Genomic DNA, 24310 nt, shown 5'->3' with positions numbered 1-24310 from the left:
TAAATGAGAAGGAAAAATGATCTTTAGTTCTCAAAAAACAAGGGCTTAACTAGGGACTGATTAATGAGGAGCGACAACTGTTTCAGGTACACAGAGTTAAGAAGCAGCACATGTGTCTAAAGAGAGAAAGGCAATGAAAATCATCTCAACTAAAAATTCCCTTCCCCACTGTTTTAATTTGTTTTGCATGTTATCTTACTATTGGATACAGGGTTTGGCCAAACTTTAACAACTGGTTATTTGGAAATTTCTACACAATGATCAATTTCTCCCACAATGTGCATTTTTTCCTTCCAAAACAAACAAGATACTTTGCTCTGACAGGGACAATCTCCAGGCTCTTATTGAAAGGTACAAGAGAAGATGGGTGACTGAATATCATACAACACTTTTGAGTTCTTTAGGCCATTATCCCCTGGGGTAGATTTAATCAAAAGATGAAGAGTACAAGCTCAAAAGCTCTTAGTTGACAAGAAGCAAGTCTTTGGCTTGGGATTTTTGTGTTTCAGTTGTAAGTCAGCTTCATAGAAAAGTAATCAGAAACTAGACTGGCCAGAGATTAGAAAAGAGCCTTGAAATGAAAGATGTGAGACCATGGGTCCTACTTGTGATTTGGTCTCTAACCAAGTGTAGGGACTTTGCACAAATTACTTAAAACTCTGATCTGTAAAGTAAGGGACTAGACTAGTAACTCCTAAAGCCCCCTGTGGCACTCTCCATTTTTCATTGTCTAATATTGTTCCTTAAGTCATAGACTGGTTCTTTCAACTATATGAATACCTTCAAAGAACATAATAAAGGACAGTTTCTGCCCTCAAGGAGTGGATAAGTCAGTGAGAAAAGTGAAGACTCTACTCATAGCTTCTAGGTGCTCATTCATCCATTCAAGTTCTAAACAAAGGTCACAAGGAGCCCAGCAGGAATGAGAATGAAAAGGAGCAGAAGAAACTCCCTGGAAGCTCTTAGAAGGAAGAAAGGAATTTACTGTTTCAGTCTACCAATGCTTATTGAGTGATCCCTGTGTATCAGGCACTGTGCTGGGCACTGAAGAGCCTAGAGTGACCCAGACAGATCAGGCCTCTATTAAAGCTTATTTGCATTCTTAGTGGTGAAGAAAAACAGATTAGCAAATGAATGAAATCCAGATCGTGATAAGTTTTAGGAAGGAAAACGACAGTAATAAGAGAGGGTGGGGTGGGATGAACTATCATTAGCATAGGGGTGAGGAGGAAGGCTCTTTGGAGACAGGAAGCTGAGAACCGAGGGCAGATGGGAATGAGGACAACCAGCGTGGAAGGAAGTGGGTACATACTGACTCCAAAAGGGCTGGAGCAGACAGACCATCTGCCAGGCTGGAGCTTAAACAGCAATTACTTCTGGAAAGTTTAGGATTTAAAGCAGTCATTCTCAACCAAGGGCGATTTTGCCCCTCAGGGGATACCTGACTGCATCTGGAGACATTTTGGGTTGTCACAATGTGGCAGGGAGAGTACCACTCCAGAGGTTGAGAAAACCTGAACTAAAGAACCATTACACCCCAAATTATGGTTTTCGTCATTCTGTTATTAACCCATGTTTTTACCAATTTGGGTCTTTTTTCCTTTACTGCAGAAACAAAGTAAAAACGGGTTTCAAGTGGGCCCATGCTTCAGCCACTCTCTAAGAAATCCCACCCCAGAGGTTCAAGGGACTCCGCGAACCTTTGAAAAGCTACACAAGGTAGTGACTATGCGCGGGAAACGATCTGAAGAAACCCACCACCCAACTGCTCACGGGGGTCACCCCCGCGCGGAAGGGACTGGATTAGGCGCGGTGGAAGAGGAGAACAAAGTCAGGTTTCATTTGCGTAATTAAAATCGATGTTCAATATAATGCAAACTGGGGCCCATGCTACGGAAGAAGTGGAGATGCCTCAAGGATTAAAACCTCTGCCCCAAGACCTCTAGCTCCTGCTGCCGGCTTCCGCATTAACACCCGTTCCCCAAGGCTCTAGACGCTTCTTCCCCGACACCGCCCTGCGCTGGCCTCGGACCTCTCTGCCCCACCCCCTCGCCCCGGTCCGGGTCCCAGTCCCAGGCTCTCTCACCTGGCCCCGCCCGCGTCGACCCTAGGCCCCTCTAGGCCCGCGAGGGCTTCCCCGCCGCCGCCTCACCTGGGCCGTCAGGCGTCTCCCCAAGCTGTCCTCGACGTACCGGTTGCCCAGGCAGAGCGGCCAGGAGCCGAAGGCCTCGCCAGGGTCTGTGGGTGGCGTCACGAGCCCCGCGCGGGTCCCTTAGGCCCGGGAGCGCGGGGCCAGCCCTCGGAAGGGCGAGAAAGGCGGCAGCAGAGACGCTGCGCCGGCAACCCGAGGGCATGCGGCCGGGAAACCCGGGCGAAGGAGGCCGGGCTCCGAGGACGCTGACGCTGAAGGGGCCGGGCCCATGAGGGGTCCGTTAGCGGCCGCTCGCCCCTTTTTGCATATTCATGAAGCCAAACGGGGCGGACCGCCCAGGAGGCAGGCAGCGGAGAGATCATGAATTATTCATGAGTAAGCGTCTCATCCCGCCCAAAAAAGACCTCGTTGACTATTCATGAGCCCGAGAGGGTTTGGGCTGGAAAAGGCCGTTGGGTAGCCACCCTTCTGAGAGGGCCGTCGACGAGCTGAGGTGAGGGCTGTCCAGACGCTAGGGCTCCGGAGAAAGAGGGCGCTTGAGCGTCGTCAGTGTCTAGGCTTAGGTTAAATTTTTTTCTTTCCTTTTCCTTGCGGCTTTTAAGTTTGATGTGAAAGTATTTCGCTGAAGCCCGAAGTACTCTGAGGAGAAACGGGAAGGTGGGGGCTGAGGAAAAAGACAAAGGGAAGCTTCTAGATAGCACCCCACCCCCTCCTTCAATTCCCGCCCTCAGCGCTCGACTTTGAAAAATTTCACATGTAACGGGGGGATGGGGAGCGGAGATGGGGGGAAGAGCAGAGAGAATAGTAGTGGGAACACCGCATTCCCGCTATCAAGGTAGCTGTCGTATTCAGATTTGGGTGGAAAGGAGTGAGTCTTGGTGAGGAAGCAACAGCGGTAATTAGCGGCCAAGCAGTGGGTGAGGCCAACGATGTCTGTTTATTGCTGGAGGTCGGGAGTGGAGCTTTGGGGTGATCTTGGCTAGGTCAGGTTTTCTCCAGCCATGGATTTGTTCTGCCAAATCAATGCCTGGCGCAGACCCAAGAGGTGACAGAGCTGGGGATAGGTCCCCACGGAATGACCTCGGCTCCTTTGCTACCTTTTCCAGGACGTGCCATTTAATCTCCGTGGACTTTAGTTCCCCAAACAGTTCAGGGGGAGAAAATGTCTTGAAATGCAAGATCAGCCAATCACCGACTTGTATTCAAATGTGCAGCGCATGGGACGGGGTGTGCAGTACACGGTGCACTTGGCTGGTGAAAACGGAGATAAAGCACGGTTCTTGCCCCTACAGGAGTTTTTTATTTAATTAGGCTGAGTCTAATTTCTCCCCCACTGGATCATCAGTCTCTTGAGATGTGAGCAGTATTTTACATCTTTGCAATCCTACATGGTGCCTGGCACATTGTAGTCAACCAGTAAATGTTGAATGAATGAATAATTGAAGTAGCCCGAAGAAGATATTAAAAAACCAAAAGAGCATGAACACATATCCAGTTAATATAGTGGAAACCATTTTCTCTGAGTGAGTGTGGAAAAGGGGAATTAGAGCCAAATGGGATTTGTTAAAATGGCGAATAATAACTTAACAGAAGCAAACTCTGTGAAACCTCTGAGTAACTGGGTGACCTCTGACAAACCAATTTCTTTTGTTGGACTTCACTTTCCTCTTCTTTATAGTTTTATATTTTACATTTAAATCCATGACCCATTTTGAATTAATATTTGTATATAGTGTGAGAATTAGGTTGAGAGTTTGTTTTGGGTTTTGAGTGTTTTGTTTTGTTTTGGCCTATGGATGTCCTGTTGTTCCAGTACCATTTGTTGAAAAGACTATCCTTCCTCCACTAAATTGACTTTCCTTTTCTCTAAAATGAAGGGATTGGATTATATATTTCTTCTTTCCCTTCCAAGTCTATGACGCTGAGCCCATATATGTCAAAATGTACTTTCTTTGTGTAAAGCTGTCCTTCGTATCAGGCAAGAAAGGTCACCTAGTTGCATTTTAGAATCCAGCAATTAGATATTGTTCATTTGATAGGAGGAGGATTTTCTTGTTAAAAAAGTGGTGTTGGAAGATTGGGGAAGATGTGTGGGGAGCATTAGAAAATCAACTATTACTGTCTTTGTGCAAACATAATAAAACTGGTTTTTGCTTCACTCAGAATGGCCAAAGGCAGGGGGCAGGGAATGGCTTAGGCTTTAATATGCTGAACAATAGCTGGTTAATCTTTATCTGAATCTTGGATTCACACGTACAAGGGTAAAATAGTAAGCAATTGTATCACCATTTTAAATAGGGCAGTTGAGATGCAGGTCAGGAGGTAAACCTAGCCTGAGTCTTTATCTAAGAAAGCACAGAAATCTTACCTCCTTCTCCAAATCATAATTCTTGTCACAGAGTGGACATATCAAGCATTAAAGTGAATGATTATTGATGCCCTGTGAAGTTTCAGATGTTTGTGGGTCAAATACACAAATATATATAAGTGAAAGACAGTTGAAAGTTAGAGTTCTGCTCTTAAAATCCATAAATATGAAATCTCTCCTAAGCTTTTAGATAATGAGTTAGAAAAAGGTGATAAAAAAACATCAGAGTTATTCTCTGAGAGTACATGATCTGTAGTGTCATACCTCCTGGGGCTGTCAGCTTGTGAGCTTTCAAAACTAAACAAGAGTTTGTACTTGAATAGAAAACTTCCACAAAACACCTGCTCAAAGAGAAAACAACAGTAGCAACAGAATAATTAGAGGTTGAAAAGAGCCTGGTTATTTAAAAAATTTATTTAGATATGTTTTGCTTTTCTAAAGCAAGCTCATTCTAGAACAACAGAAAAAGACAGTACTGTGTTTAGAAATAAGCAAGCAAGCAAGCTCTGCAACTAGGAAGACACTGGTAGTGCATCATTTTAAATGGAATGAAACAAAAAAGGAATTTCATTTTAGGGAGTCGTTGTAGAAAACCCCTAATTTGTGAGTCAAAGTTTCTTGAATTTTATTCTCAGTTCTACCACTAAGTGTCTGACCCTGAGTAAGTCAGTTGACTTCTCTGGACCTTGATTTCCTCATCTAGAAAATTAGATGTTTGTATTAGATGACATTTAAAGCTCCTTCTATCTCTAATAATTTGTAATTCTTTTCTAGATACTTAATACTTCCTTGTTCTTGTATTAACTCTCTATTGATCCAGCAAATATTTATTGAGCATCTCTTTTGTTCCAATACTGTGATGGTGCTGAGGATTCAAGAATGAGCTGAACCAGACATAAGAGGTCATACATTACATGATTCCATTTATATGAAATGTTCAAAATAGGCAAATCCAGAGAGATGAATTGTAGATCAGTGGTTGCAAGGGGCCAGGGGAGGGGGACTGGGAAGTGATTGGTAATGGGCGTGGGGCTTCTTTTTAGGATAAGAAAAATCTTTTGGAATTAGTAGTGATGGTTGCAAAACTATGAATATACTAAAACTCACTAAATTGTACCTTAAAAAAAAAACGTAAAAAATAAAGAATGAGCTAGACAGACACAACTTTACCCTCATGTTAGCTCACAGGCAGGGTGGGATGGATGTATAAATGCAACCATGATAGTGTATATGTTACAATGGGCACATAACCCAACTTGGTGGTGGTGGCGAGTAAGGAAATAGTTCCTTGAGAACACTATACTCCATATTTAGGAGATAAGTAGGAATTGAGAATGGAGGAGAAGGTTTCAGGCAGAAGGATTATTGCAAAAACCTGAAAGCTGGAGAGAATATGGTTTAGGGTAACGAATGTTGATAAGAATAACTGATGCATAAAAGTGTAAGGGAAAATGGTTAGAGATGTGCCTAGGGAGGCATGATGAGCCAGATCTTGAAGCCACCTTAAGGAGTTTGAATTTTATCCTGAGGGCAGTGGGGAGCCATTGAAGAATTTCAGGCTACAGAGTTACATAATCAAGTTTGCAGTTTAAAAAGAAAACTCTGGGGGTGCCTGGGTGGCTCAGTGGGTTAAGCCTCTGCCTTAGGCTCAGGTCATGATCTCAGGGTCCTGGGATCGAGCCCCGCATCGGGCTCTCTGCTCAGCAGGGAGCCTGCTTCCCTTCCTCTCTCTCTGCCTGCCTGTCTGCCTACTTGTGATCTCTGCCTGTCAAATAAATAAATAAAATCTTTTAAAAAAATAAAAAATTAAAAAAATTTAAAAAAGAAAAAGAAAACTCTGGCTGCAATACAAAGGACAGACTGGAGAAGGGCAGAATCAGTGACCAGCAGACTGGTAGCAAAAGATGAGGCTAATCTCATCTAAAGCAGAGATAACAACAACTTGTGTAAAGTGAGGAATGGACACATTTGATAAGTATTAAGAAGACTAGATGTGTAAAAAAAAAAAAAAAAAAAAGAAGACTAGATGTGTAAGTGAGGCAGGGTCAGGGTTGAGTCATAGTTTTTAGGCTTGAGAAATTAGGTATTTGATGATGTTATTTGCAGGAAACATTGAGCTAGGGAACAGGAATAGGTTTTGGGAGAAAAGAATTGACATTTAGATGTGTTGGGAACATCAAAGTGGAACTGTCTCGTAGAGGTACAGATCTCTAACTCCCCAGAAAGACCTGGGCTTCTGACATTTAAGAATCATTAGAATGAAAAAAAAAAAAAAAGAATCATTAGAATGGATATAGTAATTAAAACAATGAAAATGTATTTGTTCATCAAGGGAGGGCTTGTTTAGAAGTAGGAAGAAGAAGGAAAAAAAAAAAAAAAAAAAAAAGGGAGCTCCTAGTACAGAGCCCTGAACACTAAACACTCAAAAATGTGCAGGGGAAAAAGTGTGAAGTAGAGAATGAGAAGGAACAACTAGAAGGCTGGTGGAAAACTAGGAGTTCAAATACTAACGTAAGATTTTAAAAACTAAATATGCTTTGTTACTTATAATGAAATTATTTGTCAGACAGTGTTCCAAGTGCCCCATAAGTCTATGACTAAGTAAGTCCTCACAACAACCCTATGAAGCAGGTACTAGGACCGTCCTTATTTTATAGATGGGGACACTGGGGCACACAATTTGCCCAAGATGAAATGGCAAGTTAATTGCAGACTGAAATTTGGCTGTAGGCAGTGTGGCTTCGGAAGAGTGTGTGTACTTAACCATTAGGCTATGTATGCTCTCCAGATGCATACATGCCCCCATAAACACTGTAAGAGCCCTGAGAAGTTGGATTTATTGTCTCTATTTTACAAAAAGGAAACTGAGGTCCAGAATGATTGGGTGAGTTAACTAAGTCACAGAGCTACTCGGTAGTTGAGCAGAATATGGGCCTACGTTCCTTAACCCCAAAGCCTCTTTCTACTATACTATACTACTGGTTATTTCTCTCTTCATACACACATATATGTATATAAACTTTAACTTTACTCATTTTATGAATATTAATTTCTTAGGTATTTACCAAATGCTAATATGACTAGCTTTGAATCCTTTCTCAAAAGCGAGTGTCATGGGGGACCTGGGTGGCTTAGAGGGTTAAGCCTCTGCCTTCGGCTCAGGTCATGGTCTCAGGTTCCTGGGACTGACTCAGGATCCTGGGATTGAGCTCCCCATCAGGCTCTCTGCTCAGCAGGGAGCCTGCTTTCCCCTCTCTCTCTGCCTGCCTCTCTGCCTACTTGTGATCTCTCTCTCTGTGTCAAATAAATAAATAAAATCTTTAAAACAAAAAATAACAACAACAACAAAAAAAGCAAGTGCCCTGATTGCCTTGGAGTTTTCAATGATAGTATCAGTTTAATCTGGGTTATCTGTACATTCCAGTATAGATGTAATAATGCATTATGTTCTAATTGAATGATGCTTTTTTCAGGGCTTGATTCTCTCTCTCTTTTTTAAAGATTTTATTTATTTGACAGAGAGGGAAGAGCACAGAGGGAAAGTGAGAAGCAGACTCCCCGCTGAGCAGAGAGCCTGGCCCTGGCTGAGGGCTCGATCCCAGGATCCTGGGATCATGACTTGAGCAGAAGGGAGACACTCAACCAACTTTGCCACCCAGACACCCCAGGGCTTGATTCTCTAAAAATGCCACCAGAATGTTTTATGACCAGAGAAAAAAATTTTTAAGTTTATTTATTTGAGTAATCAATATACCCAATGTGGGACTTGAACTCAAAACCCCAAGATCAAGAACTGCATGACTGAGCCAGCCAGATACTCCCTTAGAGAAATTAAAAAAAAAAAAAATCAGTGTAGTGGGGCCCCTAAGTGGCTCAGTTGGTTAAGAGTCTGACTTGTTATCTCAGCTCAGGTCTTGATCTCAGGGTTGTAAGTTCAAGCCCTGCATTGAGCTCCACACTGGGCATGGAGACTACTTAAAAAAAAAAAAAAAAAAAATCAATGTAGAAATCTATTTAAAAATTCTTCTTCTTATTATTTATTTTTTTTTTTTTTTTTAAGATTTTATTTATTTATCCGACAGAGAACACAAGTAGGCAGAGAGGCAGGCAGAGAGAGAGGAGGAAGCAGGCTCCCCGCCGAGCAGAGAGCCCGATGCGGGGCTCGATCCCAGGACCCTGAGATCACGACCTGAGCGGAAGGCAGCGGCTTTAACCCAGTGAGCCACCCAGGCGCCCCGATTATTATTTATTGTTTCTAAGGCTAATAACTACCCCAGTAGGAGGCATTTATATGGTTTAATGGGCCAGAACTAGAGCTTAAACTCTTGTAGTTACTTATTTTGCTCATTTTATTACTTGAAGTTGCAAGAGAAACAGTTTCTGTGTTGAGTTAGATTTGAAGGTTATACATAGAAATGAAGGTCATATTCTGAAGTCAACAAAAGATACCTTGGAATCTTTAAGGACTGAAGGACTAATAAGTGGTTTTCAGTGTCCTGTAAGATATTGTAAAAGAGAGTCCCCTAGTGTTGCTCTGAAGAAATTGAGAGAAATTAAGTAGTACTTGTTTGTAATCTCTATCACCATCTTGTGGCAGCGTCCTCAAATAATTCTGCCTTCTTTTATTTGCAAAATCATCCAGAATCTTGCATTTAATCTATACACCAAAAAGGTCAAGGCTATCCTGCGAGATCCAGAATGGAATTACTTTAGATGGGTTATTTTACAAATATATTGGTCAGAACTACATAAAACCTTGAAAAGAAGCCACAGCATAAATTAAATTAAGGTCTTTGAAAAGAAAAAGGGAAATTTGCTGCTTCTTTTTTTAATGGTAGTGAAGCAATAAAAGTGAACTGGATGGATTTTTTTATAACTTAAAATAGAACTTTGTTCTGTTTGTTTATTTTATCTTTATTTTTGTTTAAGATTTTATTTATTTGATGGAGAGAGACACAGTGAGAGAGGGAACACAAGCAGGGGGAATGGCATGGGGAGAAGCAGACTTCCTGCAATGCAGGGAGCTTGATGCGGGGCTCGATCCCAGGACCCTGGAATCATGACCTGAGCTGGAGCCAGACACTTAACAACTGAGCCACCCAGGTGCCCCCTATTTAATTATCTTTTTACTAACCTGTACCCCTAACGTGGGGCTTGAACCCATGACCCCAAGATCAAGAATCATATGCTCTACCAACTGCGCCAGCCAGGTGCCCCAAAATTAGATGTATTTTTAACATTAATATTTTTATTGTGTTAAAATGCACTTAAAATTCACTACCTCACCCATTCTCAAGTATACGATTCAGTGGTACTGAGTGCATTCATGGTGTTATGCAACCATCACCACTATCCATTCCTAGAAAATTTTTGTCATCCTGAACAGAAACTCCATGCCTTTTAAACATCCAATTCCTTCCACCCTCCAGCTCTTTGTAACCTCTATTCTATCTGTCTCTATGAAGTTGACTACTTTAGGTACTTCTACCTCATATAAGTGAAATCATGCAGTATTTGTCCTTTTGTGTCTGGCTCATTTCATTTAGCATAATGTTTTCAAGTTTTATCCATGTTATAGCATGCATCAGAATGTTGTTCCTTTTTAAGGCTTGTATATATCATTGTACATACCACATTAAAAAAAAAAACATTTAACTGTTGATGGACATTTGGGTTGTTTCCACCTATTAGATATTTTATTTTATTTTATTTTTTAAGATTTTTATTTATTTATTTGACAGACAGAGATCACAAGTAGGCAGAGAGGCAGGCCGAGAGAGGAGGAAGCAGGCTCCCCGCTGAGCAGAGAGCCCGATGCAGGGCTCGATCCCAGGACCCTGGGATCATGACCCGAGCCGAAGGCAGAGGCCTTAACCCACTGAGCCACCCAGGCACCCCCACCTATTAGATATTTTAAATAATACTGCTGTGAACATTGGTGTACAAGTATCTGTTTGAATCCCTGCTTTAGTTCTTTTGGTTTATACCTAGAAGTGGAATTGCTGATTAATATGGTAATTCTGTTTAACTTTCTGAGGAACTGCCATACTGTTTTTTAAGGCAGCTGTATGATTCCCACCAGTGCAGAAGGGTTCCAATTTCTCTACATCCTCACCAACATTATTATTTTCCATTTTTGGGGAATAGCCACCCTAATGGTGTAAAGTGTAAATCTTAACATTTGAGTTACCTTTGAAAACCAATAACCCATAAAGTTAATTCAAGAAATGTTTTTGAGCCTCTGCTACATACAGAGTACAGTTGGACTCTAAGAGAATAACAATGATGAGTAAAGTACATTGTTAAATCTGTAGGTGATTTACAATTTATTTTTTCTTCTCCAAATGTATGTGGGAACAGGCAAATCAACCTAAATTATCACTGGGTGGTTGAAAAAACTAATCCAGAGCCCTTATGCTAAATTCATAGAAAATGGGTAGTAGAGATAAAAATGTTCATTAAACGAATTTTCCAAAGAATACAGTAAAATGCTAATTATATGTAGGTCTTCTTTGGAAAATTCACAAAAAGCATTATGTTAGGCAAAGTCTCTAATTTTTCTTTTCACCCCCCACAGGTTTGACCTGTCAAAAGAATCCTGATACATTATTACAATGGCCACTGCTCAGCTCTCTCACTCTATCAAAATTCACAAAGCATCTAAGGTAATTACTAAGAATTAAAAGAAAATCAATGGCTATTTCGTAAGTTAGTTCAGAATCATGACTTTAATCTTTGGTGTTTTTTTAAAACAGCAGTTTTATCAGTTAATTGGCACATAATATTTTGTCAGAGTATGTCTACATTTTAACTGTGTAATGGGCTGAGAATGTTCAAGAAATTAGGATACATTTCTACAAAGTAACTGGGTGCTTATTTCATGTTTATATATTTAGATTTTCTAGAGTGAAAGAAGTCAGAAACAAAAAAGATGTTTAAAGAGAATTTTTTTTTTGTTAGACATTTAGTCTGAAGCAGTTAGGAAATTTCTGATAGGTACTATGATATAATTATAAGAACTGAGGAGAGAATACAGAGAGGAACTTGGAGGCTGGGACCTTGGGGTAATATGCCAAAGCCAAGGAACCTTTCTGGGTTCACAAGGGCAGATTTAACTTACCCCCAGACATTCATTAATGAATCATGCATTTATTAATTGAGAGCTCAATATTATATAATATATGTATTTACATATATATGTGTGTGTGTGTGTGTGTGTGTTTCTCTATATATAAGATGGTGTTATTCTCTGAGAGAATAAAAAAAATCTTTATCTTCTAGAAGTTTAGAATCTGACAGGGGAATTATGATTTAGAGGAGTTAAGCCAATTTACAAAGCAGTATATGTATTTACATATATGTGAAAAAGAGTAAAGCAATACAAATAATAGGAATTTAGAGATTTTGTATAAACTAAAATGGTTTATGAATTACTCAAGGAAATGTGACTGAAGGTGGACTTTGAATAATGTAAAGGATTTGAGTAGAGGAGAGAGAAGAGAATTCTATGAGGAAAACCTACCAATGCGCCTTGGCTCAAAATGAAAAATGAACATGGCATATTTTAGTAAATAATGAAGAATCCATCCTTATTGGAGTTGAGAGACATCGTGTTGGACAGAAGTAGGAAATAAAGTTGAATGGGAACTTTGGGTACAAATTAATATGGATCTTAAAAGCCAAGCTAAGGAATTTATGCTTTATTCTTCAATCAGTAGACAGTCAGTGGGTTTGATCAGTAAAGTGAATAAAACAATTGTTTTAGGAATATTAAGCTGTACCAAAAAAGGGACAAGATTAAGGTTGAAGGAGAATTAGGGCAGAGAGAAAGCAGTCATCTTTCTGGCTCAAATTCAGTATACTCACTGGATTCCTGAGCTCGTTTGGTTTCCTAAGTGGCTTCCTTCCTAGGGGAAATGCTGAGCTGGATATATGAATTGCAATCAGTTTGACAGTTATTTTTTTCACTGTAAATTAACAAATTGAGTTTTTGATGTAAACAGATCTTTGTAGTTTGGGTTGTATGAACTACTTTTCCCAGGAAATTTTAAGTGACTGTATGATTTTGCTATTTAATATTTAAAACAAGAATAGCAATTATAGAAGCTAACATTTATTCAGCACTTACCCTGTACTGGGCACTGTGCCACGGGCTTTATATTATTATTTCAATTAAACCTCACATTAAGGAGGAAACTGAAGTGCAGAGAAGTAAAGTTAACTTGTCTTAGGTGGTGTAACTGGACAGCTAAGCAGTCAAACATCACTTATGTCATTAGCTCACTAACTTGTTAAAATAATTTATAATAGTGTTTTTTATTATCAAGTCATAGTATTTTCATGTATTAGACATTTTTTTAAAAGATTTTATTTATTTGACAGACGGAGATTACAAGTAGGCAGAGAGGCAGGCAGAGGGGGTGGTGGGAAGCAGGCTTCTCGCTGAGCAGAGAGCCCGATGCGGGGCTCGATCCCAGGACCCCGGGATCATGACCTGAGCCGAAGGCAGAGGCTTTAACCCACTGAGCCACCCAGGTGCCCCTCATGTATTAGACATTTATAAAAACATTGATGATGACCCTTAAAGCATTAGATCATTGAGCTAAGAAAAAAAAAATCTCTGGAGTATAGAGAAATAATAGAACTCTAGAGGGCTTTTTCAACTATTGATCTTCATTACTACAAATGGCTTTTTAGATCCTATATTAAAAATAAGTGTCTTTATACTTTCAGGTTATTTAATTCTACAAATGGTTATTACTCAAGTATTGCCTCTAAGTTTTGGCAAGTTTTCAGTAAGTTACTATATATGCATGCCATGCCAGCTATTACTCAATTACTCAAAGGAACCGTAATTTCTCAGGATCTGTGAATACAAAAACAATTTTCTGTAAAAAATTTAAATGCACACACATACACATATGCACACCACATACACACCTAATGTCCTTCAGCTTCAATTTTTCCTACTTCTATATAGCTTAATATTAATTACTAAAATAATTGTTTTACTCACTCTCCTGATCAAATCCACTGACTTTCTACTGATTGCAGAATAAAACATAAATTCCTTAACCTGGCTTTTAAGATCCATACTGATTTGTCTCCAAAGTTCCTTCCATACTGCAAGAGTAATAATTTTATTATATATTTTTAATACCTGAATATAATATAGTTTGATCATTCATTGCCACTATATGGTGTACCAAAGAAGAACAAAGCTTATAGAGCAAAATCTAGCAAAGACTAGAATGTCTTTGGAGTATAGAAGGCTTTTTTGGGGGGTGCCTGGGGGATTTAGTTGGTTAAGCATCTGACTCAGTTTCATCTCAAGTCATGATCTCAGGATTGTGAGATTGAGCCCTGTGTTGGGTCTGCTTGAAATTCTCTCTATGTACCCCCCCCCAAATAAATGAATCTTAAAAAAAAGGGGGGGGGCACCTGGGTGGCTCAGTCGTTGAGCGTCTGCCTTCGGCTCGGGTCATGATCCCGGGATTCTGGGATCTAGCCCAGCATCGGGCTCCCGGCTTGGTGGGAAGCCTGCTTCTCCCTCTCTCACTCCCCCTGCTTGTGTTCCCTCTCTCGCTGTGTCTCTCTGTCAAATAAATAAATACAATATTTAAAAAAAAAAAAGGTTTTTTGGGGTACATGACTGTCTCAGCTAGAAGAACATGTGACTCTTGGTCTTGGGGTAAGAGTTCAAGCCCAACACTGGGTATGGAGACTACTTAAATACATTTAAAAAAAAGAAAGAAAAACTTTTGGGAGCTCCTCTTCATCAAAGGCATATTTTTGGGTAGTACCTGCCTCTAAGTAACAGAATTATTAAAACTTCAACAGCTGAAACCTTTTAATATAGTAAAAAGAGCTCTGAATTTGATTAAGATAATCAGAGACTTAACCATCCTGACTTCTGACAGTATAGAAATAGTAGTTTCATCTACTTTCATATCTTAAATAAATGAAGTCAATAGTAGTCACTTGTATCTGGTCTCTTTTATGTATGAAAATCATCAGTATTGTTAAGTATAGTTATAGATCATTCATTCTCATTTCTCTATAGTATTCCGTTGTGGGAATGTGTTACAATTTGTTTATCCATTCTTTTGTTGATGGGCATTAGTAATTTCCATTTTGGGTCCATTATGAATAATAGTGTTATGAATGTTCTTTTGGTGAGGAGATGTATGCGTATCTGTCAGGTGTATACCTACGAGTGAAATAAGGGTCATGGAATACGTGTGTATTTAGCTTTAATGGATACCACTGAGCAAATTTTCCAAAGAGGTTGTGTTCACTTATTATGCTCCTATAACCAGTGTTTAAAAGTTTGACTGATTCACATCTTTATCAACATTTGGTATTTTCTGATTTTTAAAAATTTTAGCCTCTGTGTTAAGTGCATAGTATTATTTCATTGTGGTTTTAATGTGCACGTCCCGGTGACATTTGAGCACTATGTTTTTTTAGGTCAGGGGAGGGATTGAGAGAGGGAGAGAGAGAATCCCAAGCAGGCTCTATACCCAGCACAGAGCCCAACATGGGGCTCAATCTCACAACCCTGAGCTCAGGACCTGAGCTGAAATCAGGAGTCAGATGCTTAATCAGCTGAGCTACACTGGTGTTCCATTTGAGCACTATTTATTGGCCATTTGGTTATCCTGTTTTGTGAAGTGTCTATTCAAGTCTTTTGTCCCTATTTTTCTTTTTGGTTGTCTTTTTCTTAGTGAATTTTAGGAGTTCTTCATATATCCTAGATATGAGTCCTTTGCAGATGTATGTATTGAGAATATCTTCTCCCATACAAGTTGCCTTTTTGAACAAAAGTTCTTAAGTTTAATATAATCTAATTCATCGATATTTGGAAAATACTTTAAAATGAAAATGTATTGACACAATACCAGCTGGAGTTCATGAGACATATTTTGTGCTTGGATTAAATAAGAGAGCGAAAAGCAGTCTCAGACTAATTAATTGTGACAAAAATGATCAAATTTTTAATTTTTATACATGTATGTAGTCAATACTAGATATGACAAACAAGTTGAAATGATAACTCGAGATACAAAACAAACTATCAACAAATACTTTATTTTATTTGGTAGACAATTTTTTTTAAAGATTTTTAAATTCATTTTAGAGAGAGAGCAGGGTGATGAGGGGCAGAGGGAGAAGGAGAGAGAATCCCAAGGGGATTCTTGGGGAGCCCGATGTGGGGCTTGATTCCACAACCCCGAGACCACAACTTGAGCCAAAACCAAGAGTTGGCACTCACCTGTCCCTGCCACCCCAGTGCCCCTAGATAATTCTTATACACTGAAGTAAAATTCACGCATCTGTCACTGTCTTACGACATTCCTAATATAGCACACCATTTCTTAGGGCAGACTATCCAGTCATTTAAGAATAACTGTATAGGGGCGCCTGGGTGGCTCAGTTGGTTAAGCGACTGCCTTCGGCTCAGGTCATGATCCTGGAGTCCTGGGATCGAGTCCCACATCGGGCTCCCTGCTTGGCAGGGAGTCTGCTTCTCCCTCTGACCCTCCCCCTTCTCATACTCTCTCTCTCAAATAAATAAATAAAATCTTAAAAAAAAAAAAAAAGAATAACTGTATATGGGTGGGTGGCTCAGTGGGTTAAGCCTCTGCCTTTGGCTCGGGTCATGATCCCAGGGTCCTGGGATCAAGCCCTACATCGGGCTCTCTGCTCAGCCAGGAGCCTACTTCCCCCTCTCTTTCTGCCTGCCTCTCTGCCTACTTGTGATCTCTCTGTCTGTCAAATAAATAAATAAAATCTTAAAAAAAAAGAATAACTGTATATATTTTTCAATATATCATACACACACATATAAAATTTAGAAGAAACTACTATTAATATTGATACATTTTGTGAGAGGCTGACATTTTATAGAACCTTAATATTCTGTTGAACTCTAGCTTAAGCAAAGCACAAAAGTATGGAGATACATGGTGGTAGAATAGTAAATGAATAGTAGTTACATACAACTAGGGTAAGGTACACAGGAGGTGATAGGGAATAGGGGCAGAGGGCTGGGGTGGCAGATGAGGCAGGAGAGTTAGGCAAGGATAAGTCTTTGATAGTTCTTAGTGCCACACTAAGGTACTTGAACTCTATCCTACATGAATACTAGTCATGTCATAATAATTTTGTATTCTTTTTTTTTTTTAAGATTTTATTTATTTATTTGACAGACAGAGATCACAAGTAGGCAGAGAAGCAGGGAGAGAGAGAGGAGGAAGCAGGCTCCCTGCTGAGAAGAGAGCCCCATGCGGGGCTTGATCCCAGGACCCTGGGACCGTGACCCGAGTTGAAGGCAGAGGCCTAACCCACTGAGCCAACCAGGCGCCCCAATAATTTTGTATTATTTAAAGTTAATAATGATGGCACTATGAAGGACAAAGTGAATGAAAGGAACTGTTGGCAGGAAGATCAGGGTCTACCGCAGTAATAAAGGGGGAAAGTAAGTATGCCCTGAGTCAAGACAGTGAGAGTGAGAAGGGAAAGGAGAAAATACATTTGAGAACTTCTTTACAGAGAATTATAGGGGTTAGTGATTAGAAATGGGGTATGAAATAAAAAGGGAAACCAAAGACAACTCTTCTTCTAGCCTGAATGATTGGCATGGAGGCTGATTCTTTACTCTGACAATGAAATTTGGGATCAAGATGATAGAGATTAACTGAGTTTGAGGGTCTACAAAATGGTCTAGGTGTAGGGGTTCACAGAACAGAAACACAGAAGTGGGGCTCAGAACAGCCTGTATAGGCTATAGCTGAAGCAGTGAGACTAGATGAGATTACCCAAGAAGTGAGAACTATGCAAAGAGAAAAGGACCAAAGACAGAATTTAAATGTTTAAATGTCAGAAGAACTGGAAAAAATAAAAGAGATTGAGATAGATGTGGAGGGATGGGTGAAAAATCAAAAGAAAACAGTGTTATGGCAGCTGAAAGAGAAGAGGGAAAGTGTGGGCAAAAGTGTCAAACATTGCAGAGAAGTTAGTACAAAGGACAGGAGAGGTCAATGATAGGATATACTTGATGACTTTGGAGAGAATAGTATAAAATGCAGGTTACAAAAGGCAGATTGCATTGCATTCTGAGGAATGTGTGAAAGGGAAGGAGATTATGTAATCTTAGTAAAACTCCAAGTTTGCTTCAAACCCGTGGATCATTGTGAAATAAATTATACTAGTCTTGAATTATTTGGGTAACTCTCCCTGCCTTTCTGCTCTGCCTTGTCTGTGGAGATCAAATTGAATGCCATTTTCAAAGCCCTGTTTCCTTTTGATTACCTATAAAGGTATCAGATTTGAAGTCTTGCAAAATCTTCCCATCATTATCTGTGGTAATGGCATGATGGCTGAATATATTAAAGAATAACTAATCTTTTTCATCTTTTTCCCTCCAGGAAACGGTTTTTCCATCCCAAATCACTAATGAGCATGAGTCATTGATAATGGTGAAGAAACTTTTTGCTACTTCTATCTCATGTATAACATATCTAAGAGGCCTGTTTCCGGAGAGCTCTTACGGAGAACGCCATTTGGATGGTAAAGTTTAATGAGTTACCTTGCCTGTTGTAGCCTTTTCCTCTACTTGGCAGGAGTAAACCTTTCAGTTCTCACAGTGTGCTAATTCCAGTTCATGGGATTGTTCATCAAGATCAATTTGCTAATTCATTTTCCATTTTAATTTCAGTATGTTTAGTGGTTTTACTTACAGGAATCATTAGTTCCTGGCTAGATACCAAATGACAGACTGAGAAGAAAAATCTGTATAGACAAGCCCAGTAATTTTAAACCATACCTATGAAAGCAACAGCTGGATCAAAATCTATTTGGGTGCTATAGCTCTGTGCTGTTTTGTGCCTCAATTGAGTTTGTTCTTTGAGGTTTACTTTGGCATTGAGGCAGTTTGATGGAGCCAGGTGAAAAACTCTTCTTTCTGTTAACACATATAAATATGCTGGAAGAACAGCATATTCATGCCAAACCCATTTGTTGATTAGCATTGATAGAAAATTGCTATTCTAATCAAGCACTTTTCTTTTCTCAATTGCCAGGTCTTCTACTTTACTCCCTTTTATTTCTACATCTTAAACTGATGATCTCATTTCCTTATATTACAAGCAGTTTCTGGCTCCTTTCCTTGTCTTGGATTGAAAGATAAAAATGTACCTAGGACTCTTCAATTTTTTAGAATCGTATTATTAGCTTAAAAAGCTGGATTGTGATAACAATTTGGAAAATTTTGCTGTTTTGTCACTAAAATGGAACTGTCATTTGGGATAATAAATGTAGAGGGCTATAAGTTTCCTTGTAAGATCTCACTTTTCAAGATCTAACTTTACTTTAAATTCCTCACATCTGTATTGTATTTAATGATATACCTTGGCCTCATTCCAATTGTATTTTCTTAACATTTCGTCCTCTCTACTAGCTAGCATCAATGAAGTGCATGTGTGCATGTGCCCAAGAGCATGACATTTGCAATCATGACAATTTCATTTGTGTCATGTCTTCTTTTGGTCTATAGAATATAAATCTGTAATAGTGAATATGGTTGCATTTCTCCTTGTTTGGAACAGAATTGGGAAAAACTGGAAAAAGACATGTTTGGGGTAATTAATTAAGGGCTTATTGTGTGCCAATCACTACCCTAGGCATGGGGGATGGATGTTAAAAAACAAAATTCAACCGAGTACATTTGAGGATCTAATTGGTTCTATTCAGTGATTCACAAAAAGTGTAGTATCCAATCTAGCAAATAGAAAGGAGCTCTAAGGAGCAGTACAAATTGTTAGACTATTACAGGCAGAAATAGGGCAGGACAAGGAAGTCACTAGTGAGAGAAAAGAAAGGTTTATTTCAGGCAAGGTCACCTTTCTTGGAGAGGGAAGGGTAGGGGTCTACCATGCAGATTACTTCACAGGTATTCATCAGGAAATTCCAGACTGACTGGTTAAAGGTTACATTCCTGCAATTATGTTTTGGTTTGCTCCTCCTCGTTGGAGGCAAGTGACTCCATTTTAGGCTCCCTTGCTCTTTCCTTCTTCCTTCCCTCCTTCCTTCCTGCATTCCTTCCTTCCTTTCAACAGAGTTGAAATAATATTATTATTTAGAGTTTTATTTTTTTGTGGTAGTTTTAGTAGAAGTTGTATGTCTCCCTCTCAGTTCTTAAAGTAACATACATCATAAAAATGCTCAGTACTCCTATATTACTCTCTTCTGGCAATCTCTAAATATTATACCAACATGGAGTAATTTTCATGTACCTCAATAGAGATAGAAGGAGCATCAATTTTAGGAAAACAGTATGAAAGGTGAAGTGACATGCAAAGTCATAAATGAATCAGGGATTGATTTTGGACTGATTTAAGCCAAAACTTTTAATATGATTTTCCTAATCTTCTCTACCTATAGTAAAGTAGTTGAATTTCAGATGGAAATTAATGTTGGAGAATAATCCCATGGGAAAATTTTCATCTTTATTTTCATTTAGGGGAGACAAATATGAGAGAACTGACTTGAGATTGAGGTACATGTTTTAAATTGGAGATGGTCTCAGTAGTCCCTTATGATTACTTGGAATTCAACAGAAGCGAAGAAGTGACACAAATTATGCTGCATTGTAGAAGGGGCGACTACTAGACTATAATCAGAATTGGAATGAAGCTAGTTTTCAACATAGGACTTATTTTGAAAGTAGATATTTAGAGATTCAAAATGTTTTTATAAGCTATAAAACTAAGTTATATAAATAAAATAGTTAAAGGAAATACCCTTTTTTAGCATGGACGATTTTAGTACAGTTATCTTTTAGTAGAGGAAAATAGACTGTATTTCTTTCTGTTTTTGTAGACCTCAGTTTAAAAATCCTTCGAGAAGATAAAAAATGTCCTGGGTCACTGCACATTATCAAATGGTAAGTAATTGATAGTCCACAAAAGTTGAACAACATTATTTTTATCATGGTTGAAATTACCCCTAAGATTTTATTTGGTAAGATTTTTCCTTAAAACCCTTCCTTCCTTTCTTTTTTTCCTTCTTTTTTTTCACAGTTTCCTAGAAACTTACAACAACTATTCAATATAATTTTAAGATACTGATTTAGTTTTGTTTTTGAAAAAAAATGGACTTGTATAAAGAAAGAAAAATATTGTATTCCTGAAGCAAATATTATACTGTATGTCAACTTCAATAACAAAAATTTTTTAAAGAGAAAAATATCAATCAAAATTTGATTACTCATCATATGCATGGCAGTATCTTAAACATTATGGGAGGCAAAAAGAAAAATAAGATGTGGTTCTCTACCTTAAATTGCTTGCCTGTTACTTATAAAGATCTACAATATATTAAATGGCATTGGGAGTTTTAAAAAAAGTTCAAGTGGGAAAGGTAAAATGATTACCAATTTAATGTACTTAAAAGCAAAAATTATAAATCAGTTCTATTCTTGGAATTTTTTTGGCTTTTGCATCTTGTCCAAATTGATATCAAACATTTATTTCTTGACAGGATCCAAGGTTGTTTTGATGCTTTGGAAAAGAGATACGTAAGAATGTTTCTAAGTTTACACCAGTATTAAAGACTTATCTTTTATACCTTAAAAAAAATTTAGTTTTTATTTTGTTGTTGTGTATTAACAGTGCACTAGTGCCTACATTTGCATTTATGAAAGTTTCTTTTTATGTCTTTGTTGTCCTGTTGATGTCTTGTTTTCATCAATTAGAAAGGAAACCTTCATTTTTCCCTTTTACATACTCATATCTTTTGACCACAGAATTTCCTCTGAAGTCACTGGAAGAGATCCAAAGGATGTGGGACAGGGGAGACAAGAATCTCGCATTTAGCACATTTAACATGTTCAAAATAGTTGTGATTCAATTCACAGATATGAAAGGAAAAAACAGACTTGAATAATTAGTTTTTATTCTATGATAGTTATTTTGCTAACTGTGTTTTGTGCCTTTATATAACCTGTTCCCTCAAATAGCTAGTATTGTACCTTGAATTTTTATTTCTTTAAAATTTTTTTTAAAAGCTTTTATTTATTTATTTGACAGACAAGAGATCACAAGTAGGCAGAGAGGCAAGCAGAGTGGGTGGGGGGGAAGGAGGCTCCCCGCTGAGCAGAGAGCCCGACATGGGCCTTGATCCTAAGACCCCAAGATCATGACCTGAGCCAAAGGCAGAGGCTTAACCCACTGAGCCACCCAGGCACCCCTGTACCTTGAATTTTTAAAAATGCAGGTTGAATTTTAAGTGTATCAGATCTTTCTTGCTGCCCAAGACTGCTATGAAGGGTATAAAAATTAGAGGCTCTAGTTCTTGTTGAAGAGACAAGATGTATATAAATGAACCTTCTACCACTGCTTCCCCTCCTTTCCCCATCTATATCTTCTTTTAACTCCTTCTCAATTCTCATTCCCTTAAATAATTTTGAGATGAATAAGCTTATATTGGATTATTTAGTTGAACTCATTCATTTCCTTTTTCAATGAACAGTTATTTTTTATGATTTATTCAACACTGACCCGGGGGACTAAGGGATATAAAATTAAAACAGATATGGGATTGTGCACACAAAGATCTTCTAGACCATGGCAGAAGAGAAATGATACTTCATATGCTTGGGTGATGATCAGCTATTATACACTGGCTCAGCTGTGCCTGTTGTTAAAATATTGAAATACTCTGTATCAGGTGGTAAATAGCTGTTTTACTGAGACCCTGAGTGACCCTCATTTTCTCCCCCTCACTTCACCATTGTCTCTTTTGGGATCTCTCCAGACCTATCCATAATCTAGTAACTAAACGGTTAACATCTGGCCCAGGGGGAGCTTCCAGGAACCCAGTGCCAAGGCTAAGTAGGCAGTCTTTCTGATTGGCCTGTACCTGTGCCATATTGGGCTATAAATATTTACTTTTTTTGCATCAGCTTGATATTTTTGTGTAGAAATAGGAATTTTGACAATAACTCTATCATGAGTGTAAGTATCCATAATCCTCATTAGAAATTAATGCATACTAAAGGAAAGATACTGCATGTGTGCATAGAAATATCGAAAAGGAGAGGTTGTATCTAGTGAGGAGCATGAGGGAAATCTTTGGGAGAAAATGGCTTTTGAACTTTGAAGGCCCTTAGTACTTGGATAGGTTTAAATGGAGACAGTCATCACCAGCATGCTGAACACTACTCATTCATTCTCTTTCATCCATTCATTTAGCAACATTTCTTGAACATCCATCATTGAGAGGTAGTGCAATATGGTTAAGAGCACAAGTTTTGGAATCAGTCTAAAGGGAATACCAGTTCTGCACTTAACACCTCTGTGATCTTGGGCAAGTACCTTAGTTTCTTTACATACAAAATGGGGATAATAACAGAACTTCTTAGGGTTGTTTGAGATAATGAACTAACCTAAAGCACTGGTTTTCAAATGTATGCTTGCACTGGAATCACCTGGAGAACTTGTTAAAACATTGTCAGGCTCCACCCCAGAATTTTTGATGTGAGAATTTGCATTTCAGATAAATTTCAGGTGATGTTGAGACTGTTGGTCTAGGGACCATACTTTGAGAACCACTGATCTAAAATATTTAGAACAATACCTGGTGCCTAATAAGTGCTATGTAAGTGTTAACTCTTTTTTCTCCCTCCCTCCCTCCTCCTTCTTCTCCCTTCCTTCTATCTCACCTTCCTTCCTTCCTCTCTTTCTATCTTCTCTTGTTCTTTCCCTCCTTCTGTCCTTCCTTAATTCCCTCCCTTTCTCCCTTCCTTTCTTATCTATTTAATTTGTGCCATACGTTTACCTAAATAGTAGATGAGATAAGAATGAGAGAAAGATGGGATTCCTCCACTCAAGGAGAAGAGCATCACTTCTTAAATAACTACAATGTTACCTGTACTAAAAGAATAGTGTGATGAGAAAAGATTAGCTAGCTAGTTTGATGGATTAATTTTACTTAAATGACTACCTGTATGACTGAATCAATTAAATTTACTGTTTGGGGAGATTAAAAGACAATAAATTAGATGGATGACTTAGGCTGTTAATGGTATTTACATTTGTTTTTCAGTTGTTAGTATCTTAAATTTCCTACTAGGAAATAATTAATGTGTTAAAAATAGTTTGAGTTGAGTCAAGTTTGAGTATCAAGATCTTGAAAGATAGTCTTCTGTTGAAGATGATTATTTCTGGTTGTGAAATTTTGGGTGATTTTACCCTGTTTTCTTTGTAGTTGATACTATGTTCAAATTCTTTAAAGTAAGTATGTATATATTTTTAGATAATTATTATAAAGAAGAGACTATATTGTACCTAACCTCCTAATCTGTCTCCCTATTCCCATTTTCAATCCCCTGCCATTCTAACTCACTATCCATACTACATTCTTTTAGAAATCTGAGTCTAATTATTCCAGTCTCTTGCCTGAAAATCTTGCACAGCTTTTAAAATAAAGTTGAGAGTCCATCACAGAGAACCTGTATGATCTAGTCTTCACCTGCCTTTCCAAAAGTCATCACTCTCACCATTGCTAACCATATTCAAGCCACACAAGGATTCTAGAACATGCCAAGTGCCTTTTCGCTTTGTATGTATTGTTGCTTTTGCCTGCAAAATTCTCTTCCCTACCCATACATTTACCTGGCTAAATCCAATTTATCCTTCAGGTCTCAGCCTAAATATTTACTTTCTTAGAGGGGTCTTCCCCGGCATATACTGCCCCCACCTCAGCCTAGATTGTCCTTTTGTTTAATG

General features: G+C 38.7%; 1 protein-coding gene across 1 annotated transcript in view; it reads left to right on the top strand.

Annotated features, from left to right (window-relative positions):
- Positions 1-11107: 11107 nt before the first annotated feature.
- LOC111160065 (HORMA domain containing 2) overlaps positions 11108-24310 on the top strand; it is an 84010-nt gene continuing 70807 nt past the window's right edge. Inside the window, exons 1-4 of the mRNA XM_022522875.1 lie at positions 11108-11185; positions 17951-18092; positions 20403-20466; positions 21063-21099. Coding sequence (XP_022378583.1) covers positions 11135-11185; positions 17951-18092; positions 20403-20466; positions 21063-21099 — 294 coding nt within the window. The 5' untranslated portion in view covers positions 11108-11134. The remainder of the gene's footprint in view (positions 11186-17950; positions 18093-20402; positions 20467-21062; positions 21100-24310) is intronic.

Source organism: Enhydra lutris, unplaced genomic scaffold (genome assembly GCF_002288905.1).
Source record: "Enhydra lutris kenyoni isolate GAN:26980312 unplaced genomic scaffold, ASM228890v2 scaffoldscaffold73, whole genome shotgun sequence".
In the NCBI taxonomy this organism is placed as follows: Eukaryota; Metazoa; Chordata; class Mammalia; order Carnivora; family Mustelidae; genus Enhydra; species Enhydra lutris.
Note: the sequence above shows the minus strand (reverse complement) of the source record. Positions and strands in the feature narration are given on the sequence as shown.